We start from the raw sequence: 14,220 nt of genomic DNA on the forward strand, positions 1-14,220 counted from the left end.
GAATGTGCCTAAGGTCATCAAGAAGATGTCTCAGGGGCCTCCCTGGTGGCACAAGGGGTTAAGCACCACACTATGAAGCTATCCGCAGCCTATGCAGCACGAGTTTGATGAATCCAGCACGAGTCTCTGGTGAATCCTCTCCGCTCCCACACTTCTGGCTTGTACCCCTGTTCTTGTATACATAAATAATCTTTAAAAAAAAAAAAACAAAAAACCTCATTCCCACAGCTAAGCAATAATGTTTGTAATTGGTTTTAATTTGCAGATTCTTTAAGGATAATCTTAGTTATAATACAAAAGTATTTCTAAAACCTAGTAAAATATATCTAACAGCTGATCATTGTCTTCATTAGTAAGAGAAAAAAATTTGTACTTAAATCTTCTAATCATCATTGTTTCTGTTAGGCACCATTCAGTGCATCTTACCTGCATAGATAATTACTTATGTACTTATTGGCTATTTTATGTAGCTGGATACACACACATAATGAAAGAGCAGATAAAACTTGTGAGATTAAATGCACAAAATGCTTTTATTACTCTAAGCAAATAAATAAATTACAGTTCTCATTAGACAACATCAGCTCATTTCTACACAGTAGTTCACTGGGTTGATTGAATACACAATGAACAACTGAAAAATGATCCATTTCTATCATTCATACTCTTGGTTAAACTCCCACTTTCCTCTTATTAAAATACAGGTAGTAGTAATCAAAGAAAAGTTGTTACTATTTCACATTAACATTTTAAGATTTAGAACTTAACCATGAAATACACACCTGGAAATGATGGCAGAAAAGAATATTTTAAGCAGATAGTATATTTCTTCTGTAAGTCTCAAAGTGATTTCTAAATAAGGGATCTGCTGGTCAAAAAATTAAATTTTTGTACATGCTCTGGTGTCTGAATAGGAACATAGGACCAGCCTCCTCCCTCCCCACACCCCCAAAAGAAAAACCAACATTTTCTCCCATCTTACAGGTACACACAGTATATTCTCAGCATTTTTTTTTTTTTTAAGTGGAATATTCATCTGGGGGTTAGCCAAGATTGGCAGGACTAGATGGCTTCTGAATGTAACAAGGCTAGGCCCCTTTAATCCATGCAGAGAGCTTTCATGCATATAGGTTAGTGTACATAGTGTGATTATAAATCAGGATGTTCTGTAACATTTGCTTTTCATAGGGCTAGTTAATTCACCCAGCATATATTGGGTAGTGACAGCATTTTTTCACAAAGCCCATGATTCACTTTCATGTTAATAACTCCTCAGAAATACCAGGCATTATATTGTAAAATCCCAGTGCTAATTAAAGAGCAAACATTTGCCTTTCTGGGTATTTTACAGGTTGACTTAGAAAACTGAGCATATGTATATTTATTTTTAAAAGCTCAAATATTTAAACTTGCAGAAGCTATGTCTACAAGCACAAGCAGTCAAAAGTATTAAGCAGGTTTTAGTAAAATGTAGTCAAAAATGAACATTTCATTGCAGGTACATTTTATTCCAAGCAGTTTCCATAGCAGTGTAATCCTCCCCTTCATAAATTAACCTTAATATCTCTACTAAAGGTTGGGATGTTCATCTTTTTACCATCTCTTCATATAAATGGACATAGCAGCATTAGAATTCTAGTAGATACCTTGGATAAATTGCTATATAGGGCCATACTTGGGGCCAAGCTACAGTGAAAATTTTAAAGCAAAAACTTAGGAATTTTGGTTTGTTAAGTAAATGAAACAACTCTTGCTAACGTGAATGTGAGAATAGAAAAAAATAAATTTTTTCTGCTTATTCTCCAAGCAAGACTTCTGCGTTAAGATGGCGTGCTCTTTCTGGTTCAGACCACATTGTACCTGTGGATCTTGTTCACTTGAAAAAATATCTCACAGCCTTCATTAAATTACTAAATGACTGAAGGTAATGCATCTTCACCCCTATATACTCTCCAATGCATAAGCATGAGGTGTACAGAGCAATGCAAGAACAGGTGACTCCAGTCCAAGATAAGAAAATAGAATGGATTTTCCTGGTTGTGAGTTTCCAGATGTGCTCATAATTCAGATGCACAGTGGTAGCGACAGCAGACACCTCAGAATCCAGGGACACTAGAGGTTGAGCAGCAGGCTGCTAAGTGATTCAAAGGACTGGCTAGTGACACCATTCTGTGCCTGTAATACCACTATTTTTACCATGCAGCTCCAGGGCTCATGCACTGCCTTAGGATCTGTAGTCCTTTTTGCTGTAGGGCTTGTTGCGCAATATGTTATCAATCTCATTTACCACATGTGATGTCATCTTTGGGAGAACCTGAGAGCAAGAAAAGGACAAGAGAGGCAGTTAGGACTTGATCATTTATTCTTTGCTTCAATATTACACAGAGTTGGGCCTGCCCTGGTGGCGCAGTGGTTGAGTGCTGGGCTGCGAAGCTGCCTGCAGCCTCTGCAGCGCCGGTTCAATCCCCGGCGAGGATCCCACATGGCACGTTAGACCTTTCCTGCCATGCCTGCTGCTCCCCTCAGTAGTGTATTTCATCAGTCTGTCTGTTCTGTTCCCTGCTCTGGCTCTGGTGAATTCTCTCACCCTCCCGTGCTTCTGACTGTACCCAGTGCTTGTATAAATAAATAAATCTTTTAAAAAATATTACAGAGTTGTGTAGACTTGTATAACACATAAAGCACGGCTAGAATGTAAGCTCCTTACTAGACTGAGCTCCTTGAGGTTAGGGGCCTTGTTTTATTGACCTGTATCTCCAGTGTGCAAAAGTGCTTGCCCATAGTAGTTGCTCTTAATTACTGGTTGCCTGGATAAAAGCAGGCATAACGTATAAAAGAAGACTCATGAGGGCCTCCCTGGTGGCACAAGGGGTTAAGACGCAGCCTGTGAAGCTGTCTGCAGCCTCTGCAGCACGAGTTCCATCCCCAGCTGGCCAGGGAGCAACCCGCATGGCACAGCAGGCCTCTCCTGACTCACCTGCTGCTTCTCTCCCAGCAGTGTACTTTAGTCGACTGCCAGTTCTGTTCCCTACTCTCTCTGGTGAATCCTCTCACCCCTGCACCTCTGCAGAAGGATGAGCTCATCCAGGGCTAGCACTTCCCGTGAGAGGTGGGCCAAGGGCACACATTGCATCATGAGACACAGGACAAAGGCAGACTTTGTGGCAGAAATAGTCTGACCCTGTGTGGAAACTGGAACGGTCATGACCAGTTCTGAGGGTTTGGCCTCGCCCTTCCTCTGCCGCAGTCATGTTGGCCAGGGTGACTTGTCTCCACTCAAGTGTCATCTTCAGAAGCCTTTAGGGTTTGGCAGAACAGTGGAGCTCCTTGACCTGAGAATCCGGTTCTGGTTAACAGTTTCCTATCCGAGGCCTGCGGGGGTGTTGGAAGTCTCACCAGCTCTGGAGTCTGAAGATCTAAACTAGTGTGTTATTTAAAATGAGATTGCAACAGTGAGCCCCAAGCTAGAAACGGGAAGTTTTGTGTCTAAAATACAATGGGTTAGCCATGTGAGGAAAAAAAAATCCTTCATTACACTGAGATAAATCTCAGATTAATGCCATTAAAAAGTGAAACCAAAAAAGTACTTGAATAAAATACTAAAGGTTTCAGGCTGGTGGGGGAAGGGAGGCACTTCTTCCCACTTTGGGGGTGCAAAGAGAGAGGACAGCTGTGCAGCAGTTGGTGCCCCAGCTGCAGTATAATTTCTCCCCTGACCCTGGGATTCTGGCCCCCTCTGGTTTATGCACATTTCAGGCATATCCCAGACCCTGAGGCAGCTGCCTTCCTGAGCCGCTAGAAATGTTCTTTCCTTACAGCTGCTGGCACTTATACTTTCCGTCCTTTTGCAGCCAATCCCTCCACTGCTGGGAACCCAGCCACCCTGGGGCCCTAGTAACAGCATGCCTTGGGTGGAGTATTCAGTGATGGGAGCTGAGGGACGGTACATAAGGGAGGGCTGGTAAGCCCCCAGGGTTACACCTTCCTACTTGGGTAATGGCCCTTTTCTCTTGCCTTTAAGCTTGATGCCCTGTTCTGCTACCGGTCAGAGTCTTGCTATGCACAAAGTACTTCGGAAGACATTTTCTCAGAATTTTATCTTTCAGCTACCTGGAATCCTCCTGTAGCCCAGAGTTACCCCTCTCAGCATTCCTAGGGAGTGGTAGCTCCCCGAGGTGGCAGTGATGATCACTGGGTTAGCCCGGTAAGAACCCACAGTTCCTCTGTCCTTACCAAGCCATTAACAAGTAGTGCTGCTTCTCTTTCCCAAACCTAGGCAAGCCACCTCTCCACCCACATGGCCACCAGCAGGCTACACACCTGGGACCTGCAGACCTGGCCCTCCCCTGCTTCATTCTGCACTCCCAGCTGTCAGCTGTCTTTAAACAGGGCCTCCCTGGTGGCGCAGGCAGTTGAGCACCACATTGTGAAGCTGTCCGCGCAGGTTTGATCCCCCCCCATCTGGACCAGCGAGAATCCCACATGGCGCAGCAGATCTCTCCTGTTTTGCTCGCTGCTCCCCTCAGCAGTTTATTTCGTCAGTCTGCCTGTTCTGCTTTCTGCTCTGTCTCTGGTGAATCCTCTCACCCTCCTGTGCATCTGGCCTGTACCCCAGTTCTTGTATAAATAAATAAATCTTAAAAAAAAAAAAAGCTGCCTTTAAACTTTAAACTAGCACTATGTCCCCTCTCCCTAAGCCCTCCAAAGGATTGATCTGTGTAGACCAGAACTCACACTCCTCTAGCATCCTGGGGGTCTTTTCCCTGCCTGCCTCTCTACTGAGGGCGCCCGCTGTCCTCTTGGTCAGGGCATATGGACATGTTAGCCTTAGACTGGCAGTTCCCGGAAAAAGCCTTTCCTTCCCAGCTCAGGTCTGTGCCCTACTCTCCTATGTCTGGAATGCTCTCTCCTGGCTTTCATAGGCTGTGTCCTCTCCCAGGTTCACAATACACCTGTTACAGTCGGGGCTTCTGCCAAGGACGTCACGTAAAGGAGGCCCGCCTATTTCTCAATTAGCCTTCATTATAGCACCATCTTGACTGACTTAATAACCCTTCTCAGCAATTCAGATTGTTTTATCTGTGATACGTACCTGTCCCACTAGGTTGGAATATCTTGTTTCCCATGACTCCTAAAGTCAGCTGAGCTAATTAAGGGATAAATTTCTTAATTCACTTTTCCCCCAGTCCTGCCTTGAGGTCAGGGTCTTGTTCTTATCTCTCTACCTTCTCTGCCCGGAATAATGCAGATACAGAATTAGTACTTAATATTAGTGGAGGTGAGGTTGTTGCATTGGGTTTGGTGTACAAGCTCTTCCCTATCCCTCTGACTCTCTGTGTACCCACTACAGGGACAGAGGCCACATGGGCTGGGGGGCTTTGGAGCAGGAGGCGGAGACAGTGGAGCCTAAGACAAGTGCTTATCTGCTGTGGAGCCCAAGACAAGTGATGTGGGGAAGGAGCTTTACCATTCACCTCCCCCCCCCCGCCCCCAGCATGTTTTGGGCTATTCTATAAAAGGGACTTCTAATATTTTAAGTTTAATGAATTTTCCCCACCTCCCTCTATCTTCTTTTGGGGGAGGTAACTGGCTAAGAGCATGTTTTGGGGATGGCACGGGAGGGCAGGGGAGAATAGGCAGGTATTTCTGTTCCCCTGTAAGAGGAAAATGTTACTGTTTCAGCAGGAGGTGGCTCTGGCAAGGGTAGCGGATGTGCTCCTTTCTGGGACCCTTGGCAGTGCTGAGTGGGGCCCACCCGAGAACGAGGTGTTGCCTTTTGGGGAGGAGGAGGAAATGGCCACAACAGCTGCCGCTCTCGCCCTTCTTAGCTAAAACTCCCAGGACCATCTCCCACTTCCCTCCTCCTACTGCCCCCTGCAGGCCCCCTGGAGTATAACTGCAGGCTCCATCTACTGCTTTAGGTCTCAGACCACCCCAGCACGGGAAGGAGTGGGGGTAGGTACCCCAAATTTACGGCCAGAGAGATGTGATTCTGGAAGCCCAAAAAAGAGCCTATTTTTCTCAAGACACAACAAACTTTCATGTATTCAACAGATATCTCTTGAGTATTGACTAAAGGCCATATAATCAGTTGGGAGCTGGAAAATTGGTGGAGAAGCTAGACAGACAGGTGTCTGACCTCAGGGAGCTTATTGTCTAGGGGGGACAGTCATACTATGTGATCCTAAGTGCTGTGGAGGCACACTGTTGGTCGGCAATAAATATTTGTGGAAATACACGTCCTATGGCTGTTACATTGCTAGCAGGCAACTAAGCAGGCTCGCATGGTCAGGCCCTGGAAACCACCCAGCAGGTATAACGCTGGAGCTGGGAATGCACCATCCACAGAAACAAACCGTCCTGAGAGGTGAACTTTGAGATGAGGAGGACACCCCGGATCCACGTGCTGTAGAAGTCATGTGGCTCTGTGTCCCTACTTCCCTTCCAACCCTATTTGGAACAGGGACCCCATCCCCTATATTAGGGGCTTTCACGTAACTTGGCAGCTGTGACATGATGGACAGAGGTGGGGAGAGACAGGATGTTGCCTGGGAACATTCCCTGGCATTTGCTGGTAAGGGCTGGCTACTTGCCTGTATGGCACCGAGGTTTTCAATGAGTTGTTCAGGAGTAGATGATCCCAGGAGCACAGAGCTCACACCCTCGTTCCTCAGGCACCAAGCTGGGAAGAGAGAACACTGGTCAGGATGTCAAAACATTGCTGATGATTGTTTTACTTATCACTACCACCTGCAGCCACCATCGTGGCAACCAAAATGTATTAACTCTGGAGGGCAGAGAGGGGTTGATAAGACAGTGAATTTCAGAACTAAAAATCTCAGGCTTACCCCTTGTCGACGGGAGGATTTGGGAGAATGTGCATTAGAATTGTGTGTTGCTGCTTCCTGTGCTTTTTTGTGAGTTCTGACCCCAGCTTCTGGGGCAGCCAGTCCAGCTGTGCCCGTCCAGGAGCACATTCTTGCTCCTTCGACATCTGACACTGCTCATTGGCAGATGTCTGGAGTCCTGTTCCATCTTGGCCCACAGTCTGTATTTTTTCATGCTCTCAATTTTCCCTCATCTGGTAGCTAAAGTCCCAGGGGATCTGGTTTTGGGTCCTTTGTTTACCTGTCAAATCTCTCAGGCTGCCTTTCTTCCCCACACAGGTTTTGCGCAGTGTTGATTATCTGTTTATCTTCTTACTGACCTTCAAACCCCCTCATACCTCTCTTTCCTCTGACTTACTAGCAAGCACTGTCCTGAAACCCCATTTTCAGCAGGTCTCAGCAGGAGACCTTCCCCCTTTAGAAAATTAAGTCCATCAATTTGGGATATTCCCCAGTTCCTCACCAGTACACACCCACAGCGCTCATTTCAGAGGATGGTATGTGCTGTTTCAGTCCAATGTCAAACTGCCCTGCATCCATCATCTCCCTTTGCCTTTCTTAGATTTGAGTCAGCATTTGCCGCCCTCTCTCATTTCATACTATCATTTCATTTCATACTATCCTCTTTCTATCAACAAAGCATGCTCTCTAAAGTAAGACACCTTTGACCCTTCACACCAGCCCAATTCCTGCCCCACCTGAATTCCCTTTTTAAACTTAAATTCCTGAAAGGGTAGTTTAGACAACCTGATCCTCCTTTCTCAGATCCTGTCAGAAGCCACATGCCCGGGAACCTCCCTGTCATTAAGGTAGCACAGTGGCCTGCAGCTAGATGTTCCTACAGGCCACAGATTAACGGTCTCTTGGATGCCCTTGCTAGGTGTCCCACAGCCACAGCAAAAGTCTCGCTACTTCCTACTAAACCTGTGCCTACGGTGTTCCCAATCCCATTTGGGGGCTTCATCAGCATCTAGGGCTTCTGATCGAGACACCAGGGCATTATCCTCAGGGGCTGTCCTTTTCTGATCCCCAATTCCCTTTAATTGCCAAGTCTAGATGATTAACCCTCCTAAATATTTCTCTAATCCTGTGGTTCTCAAATTTTAGCACACATCAGGGTCAGCTGGAGGGTTTGGGAAACAGATTACTAGATGCTACCCTCAGTTTTAGACTCAGGAGGCCTGGGGTGGGACTTGAGAATCTGTATTTCTGATGAGTTTTCAGGTAAGGCTGAAGTTGCTGATGCAGGGACTATGCTTTCTTAAAAAAAAAAAACCAAGAAAAGGGCCTCCCCCGGTGGCTCAGCGGTTGAGCGCTGGGCTGTGAAACTGCCCACAGCCTCTGCAGCGCCAGTTTGATCCCCGGGCACCAGCGAGGGTCCCACATGGCGCGCAGACCTCTCCTGCCGCCCGCTGCTCCCCTTCACAGTGTACTTCATCTGTCTGCCTGTTCGTTCCCTGCTGTCTCTGGTGAATCCTCTCACCCTCTCGCGCTTCTGACTGTACCCAGTGCTTGTATAAATAAATAAATCTTAAAAAAAAACCCACAAAACAAGAAAAGCCTTTATATTTACGTACCAAAACATGTACCCATTTTCGGTGTACAATCCAATAATTTTTCATATATGATCAAGTGTGCAATCATCTTAAAATCAGTTTTAGAACATTCCCATCATTCCAGTAAGATCCTTCATGTAAAAACTGTTAATCCCATTCCTACCCGAACCCCAGGAATCCACTGACCTACTTTGTGTCCCTATAGGTGTATTTTAAAAAAAATTTTGCATAGAAGAACTGGGGTGTAGGCCAGAGGTACGGGGGTGGGAGGACTGAGACAGTAGGGAGCTGAACAGGCGGGCCCACTGAAATACACTGCTGAGGGGAGCAGCGGGCGAGGCAGGGGAGGTCTGCTGCGCCATAGGTGGGTCAGCTCCCGGGCTGGGGATCTGTAGGGCAAGGTAAAAGTATCAGGCTTTTCTGCCCTCCTGCCATTAGGATAGATGAGGGAACCCTGTGGTCCTGCATGCATGCCTGATGGTGGGCACCTGAAGTGAGTGCACCTGGGCTTTTAAGGGCGGTGTCATGGAGACGCCAGCAGAAGCAGGAGAGCAGAGAAGCAGAGAGAATGCAAGACAAAGCTGGAGAGCCCAGAAAGAGTGAAGACTTCTGGGGGCTGGGAGGCCTGCCAGCCTCCCGGCGCCCCCGGCATCCCTACCTGCCATGTACCCGGTAAATCCCAATAAAAGCCTGAAAAACCACTGAGGGCTCTAGGACCCTCTCCTTTACCTGGTCTGCTGGATCAGAAAACCTGCACTGTGTCCCTTCCTGCCCACTGCAGCTATCCACTCAGGTCATTGTAGTGATAGCGCTCAGACTTAACCCTTAGGCCGCCAGGGAGGACCCTATAGGTATATATCATTTTTGATTTTTAATCTAAATGGAATCATAAGTCTTTTGTGTTTGACTTTTTTGACTTAGCATAATGTTTGTGGGGTTCACCCATGCTATGTCAGATGTTTATCATTTCCTTTTGCTGCTGGATAGTAGACCCTTGTGTGCATGCGGGGACTGCCCTTCAGGAATCACCTCCCCCACCCTCAACTCAGCCACCTACCACCTCAATGTCTCCTGCTGTTATTCAGACTCCTATCTCTCTCTCCTGCACAGTTGGTTTTCCTGCCTCTTGTCTGGTTTATCCCTTGCCCTTAGCAGCTTTTTCACATCCAGCAACACTTTCTCCAGATGCAAGTCTGACCTGTCAACTTGCCTGGCTCACTTTTAGTTGCACCTGATGGAATCATTATCCAGGGTGCAGCTATCATTTTTCACCCCGAAGACCTGCCTTCCCCCCATCTCTTTTGCAGCTATCCCAGGGCGAGTAGGTTCACTGTTAGTTCTAGCAATTTGAAGGAGAATTTTGGTAGGCCTTGGCAGGGGAAACAAGCCAGCAGGGAAGACAGCAGCTTGTGCCCCCTCCAAATCTCTATAATGCTCTTTTCTCTGGCGTGCTCTCATAGCCATTGCTGTAGCTGTCTGAGTAATGCCGCCCTTATATCCCTGACCTCTAGGCTCAGGTGTGCATACTTGCACATGCGCACTCACACCCATGCTCAGGTGTCCATAGTCAGGCATGCGTGCCCCGTGCCCCGGCACCTCTATGTTAACAAGATCAAGTCCGCAGGTGATAGCCACAGAGGCCAATGGTGTAAAAAGCTGACCAGCTAAGTTTTCCTCACTCCCCGCCCTGTTTGTAAATCCTTTCCATCCCCAAACATTATGTCAAGTCCCCATCAAGTCCCTAGCTCAGGCCATCTCCTTGACCTGGTGTAAGGGCCAGGACAGGGCACTGAGCAGGTTTTTTGATCTAGCAGACCGGGTGAAGGAGGAGTCCTGGAGCTCTCAGTGGTTTTTGCAGGTCTTTTATTGGGGTTCACCAGGCATACAGTAGGCAGGGATGCTGGGGGGCCGGGTGGCTGGCAGGCCTCCCAGCCCCCAGCAAGTCTTCACTCTATCTGGGCTCTCTAGCATTCTCTGCTTCTCTCTCGGCTTCTGCTGCTTCTTTCTCAGCTTCTCTTTTGGCTTCTGCTGGCGTCCCCGTGACGCTGCCCTTAAAAGCCCAGTCTCAGCCCAGGTGAATCCCATCTACATATGCCCACACCCTACTCCAGGTGCCCGCCATCAGGCATGCATTCAGGACCGCAAGGATTCATCACCTATCCTGATGGCGGGAGGGCAGAAAAGCCTGACATTTTCCTTACCCTACACCTGGGATACCCCTTTGCCTCCTCGCTCCATTTGTGTCACTAACCTCTGCCATCATTTGAGGTTCCTCATGGGGAACTTCATGGGGTCTGTCTTCCCCTAAAGGCCTTCCCCCCATCTCAGGCTGCATTGGGAGCCTCCACACTTCCACAACTCTGTGTGCTCAACTCTGTATTAAAAATATCTGTTTATTTTCTTGATTTGCCCATCAGGCTATGTTAATTGCAGTTGGATGCTCAGCACACAGCCCAGGACCTGCAGATCGCAGGTACTTATTAAATGTCTGTTGAATAACTATAGGCATGAATGGTGGATGTCTTTGCTGAAGTCCTGCTGTCCACCATTACTCACTTAAGCTGTTAATATGCTTGGGCCTTTTTAAAGTCTTTGCACACTAGCAGAATAATGTTCATAGGTAATACATGCAGAAGATTCTAGATAGTATCTAACCAAATACCACCAGGTGCACATCAGAATGTGTCTTCACAAGCAAGGTATGAATGTTGGGCTCTGCTCAGGTGTGTGAGGTGGGACCCAGCCCTAACCCCACAAGTAGCCTGTTTCCTGGTGGAGGCTCTGGAAATCTCATTTTAGATGGTATTTACCAGGAGTTTATGCCTCAGAAACCAGTCTGACCCTACAAGAAATACTCTCTCATGACAGGAGTGTGGATCAATGGTAAAAAAAAAAAACAAAAAAACAACCGGGGCCTCCCTGGTGGCACAAGGGGTTAAGACGCAACCTATGAAGCAATCCACAGCCACTGCAGCATGAGTTCAATCCCCGGCCAGCCAGGGAGCAAACCACATGGCGCAGCAGACCTCTCCTGACTCACCCGCTGCTCCCCTCAGTGTGTATTTCAGTTAGTCTGCCTGTTCTGTTCCCCACTCTGTCTCTGGTGAATTCTTTCACCCTCCACACCTCTGGCCTGTACCCCAGATCTTATATATGCAGAAATAAATAAAATCTTAAAAAAAAAACCCCTATCTTCCGCGAACAGAGCCCCTCCCGCCTTCTCATAATTTCTTACCAACGGCCAGCTGAGGTAGCGTGCATCCCAGCCGCTCGGCGATGGGGGAAAGGTCTTTCAGCTTGTTTTGTTGTTTTCTTCCTTCTTCACTTACAATTCGTTCTTTCAGCCATTGGTAGCACTAGGGGAAGAAGAACATTTACACGTTATATCTGGGAAGGGTTTGGTGCCAACACTGTCATCCACTAAAACAGAAGAACCTTACAGTGAGTTTCTGTGTCTCCTTGACTCTGACCTTTCTGTCTCGGGTGACAAGGATGCCTGTAACTTCTGGCCAAAAAGCATTCCCCCTGGTCTCACCCCTCATTTATTGGTTCAAAATCGTGGCCCTTTTCACCAATGGTCTTTATTCGAATCCATCAATATACACAAAGTTGTTGAGCTCTTGACACATAATAAATTATATCGTGTCCGCTGGATGGAGGAACTAACCGTTCTTATGGTGATAATCCAATTTGGGATTGTGGCAAAAAAGAATATTTACATTTCACCAGGTCTATTATGTTTCCTTTTTGTTAAGAAAGCTGGTGCCAAGCTTTCTGCTCAGAGAAAGCCATTATCTTACATTCTTGTCATAACTTTTTCTCCCTCTTGTCTTCAATTTAGTCCTAGGCTTGTAGCCTTAGAATGGGGCTTTATTGTCCACTTTCTGAGCAACATCCCAAAAGCAGACATGGCATAAATGAAAAGGACCAAGTACATTTTAAATATTTTAAAGTGGATTAAGTCTTTCTCAAATTTGTATGAACTTTTGTGTAAATGATTGAAAAGGTAGGAAATTCAGTGGGAAGCTATTATTTAAAACCTATGTGAAAAGCCTGGCTCTGATCTGTAGACCATAGTGAGACTAATTTCCTAAGTATAAGGAGAAAAATCTGATTGACAAGACTTTCAATGCCCTACTTTCCAGAAGATTCTGCTCTTACTATGAAAAGAGGGAATAATAGATTCTTCCTTGCAAAGGGTGCACTAAGCAGCAACACCCAAAGGAAAAGAGTCTTTGTGAGAATCCTCGTTAGTCTGTTTTAGTGAAAATAATAAAACCACCCCCGTGTGGCAATGTGGACTTTCCATTGTGCACACTGTGCACAGTTGCCTCATTTACTTTCCCCAAGGCCCCAGAAACTCAGTGATGAGCATGCCTCCACCTTAGGATTTCAGTAGGCTGCTGGCTCTTTCGTTTTTTGAGCATTTTTTCATCATTTTAAGACATTATTTCCAGAGAAAAGGGCAACCACACTGTGTTTTTAAAACCTGTGCTATAATTGACCTACCTCTAACACTGCATTACTTTCAGGTGTGCCGAATCATGATTCACTATTTGTATACACCTCTACATCATCACCATGTAAGTCCATCACTTAGTTACAGAACGTTTTGGGTGTGGTGTGTGTGATGAGCACACTGTGTCTTATTTTGATTTGGGGAATGACTTTGCAGTTGTGTAAGAGAAAGGCCCAGCCCCCGTCTGTTTGCTTCTAGATCTAAGTCTCAGAGGCTTAGTCTGGCGTCTCACTTGAGAGTTTGCTCAGGAACCTGGCTGAGAGTTTTGCCAGACTCAGCTCCAGGAAATCCCCGCTGCTTCTGAGAGGAAGGTGGCATGCAGGATCTCTCCAGAGGTGACCCCATGCCAGTGTGAGGACAGTCAGAACGATGAACCTGGTGGTGGGCACAGGTTCCCCAGTCACATGGGGGGACATCCCAGAACCCTTGCCATTCTCAGTGGGAGAAACATCCACTCTTGCTCTAGTTTCAAAACATCTTTCAGGGGATCTGTATCTTTGAATTTTATTCACACAAAAAACCCAAAAAGGTTGAAAACCAATAATCAAATGCTTTTTAAACAATTGCTTTTTAAAAAAATTATAGCTAGGAGAGTTTCTGAGATTTCAATAAAAGCTACACACATAAAGCCTGGTTGATTTTTTTTATGGATGTATAGAACTCCTTTTTTGAAATCTAATGTACAGTGCATTTTTACTTTTATTGAGTTACAAGTCTTGTATATTTTTTTTTGTTTTTTTTTTTTAAGATTTATTTATTTATTTATACAAGCACTGGGTACAGTCAGAAGCACGGGAGGGTGAGAGAATTCACCAGAGCCAGAGCGGGGAGCAGAGCAGGCAGAAGGACTGAAGTACACTGCTGAGGGGAGCAGCGGGCGGCAGGAGAGGTCTGCGCGCCATGTGGGACCCTCCTCTGGTGGCCGGGGAGCAGCCGGGGATCGAACCGGCGCCGCAGAGGCTTCGGGCAGCTTCGCAACCCAGCGCTCAACCGCTGCGCCACCGGGGAGGCCCAAGTCTTGTATATTTTTATGTGTATATAATGTGAGTGTATTTACAAACACAGCACACCATATTGAAAAAGATTACTAAAAGTAACAAACATCAAATATTCATTGAATCCTTCTTGCCCCACTCTCAAAGTTATAAATCTCACTGTTGCTTTAATCATTAGAGAATAAGAAACTTAGATTAAAAAACAGTAGTTGCATAGTATTTACACTGCTTTCCTTGTACTTTTGTAAAGAAACAAAAGTATT

The 14,220-nt window shown here is 46.3% G+C and overlaps 1 protein-coding gene across 1 annotated transcript in view; it reads right to left on the minus strand.

Annotated features, from left to right (window-relative positions):
- Positions 1–504: 504 nt before the first annotated feature.
- KCNAB1 (potassium voltage-gated channel subfamily A regulatory beta subunit 1) overlaps positions 505–14,220 on the minus strand; it is a 211,630-nt gene continuing 197,914 nt past the window's right edge. The window contains exons 12-14 of the mRNA XM_054700987.1: positions 11,679–11,799; positions 6,594–6,682; positions 505–2,314 (exon numbers count right to left, since the gene is read on the minus strand). Coding sequence (XP_054556962.1) covers positions 2,225–2,314; positions 6,594–6,682; positions 11,679–11,799 — 300 coding nt within the window. The 3' untranslated portion in view covers positions 505–2,224. The remainder of the gene's footprint in view (positions 2,315–6,593; positions 6,683–11,678; positions 11,800–14,220) is intronic.

Source organism: Talpa occidentalis, unplaced genomic scaffold (assembly GCF_014898055.3).
Source record: "Talpa occidentalis isolate TD23 unplaced genomic scaffold, MPIMG_talOcc4v2.1 talOcc4.4, whole genome shotgun sequence".
Taxonomy (NCBI): domain Eukaryota; kingdom Metazoa; phylum Chordata; class Mammalia; order Eulipotyphla; family Talpidae; genus Talpa; species Talpa occidentalis.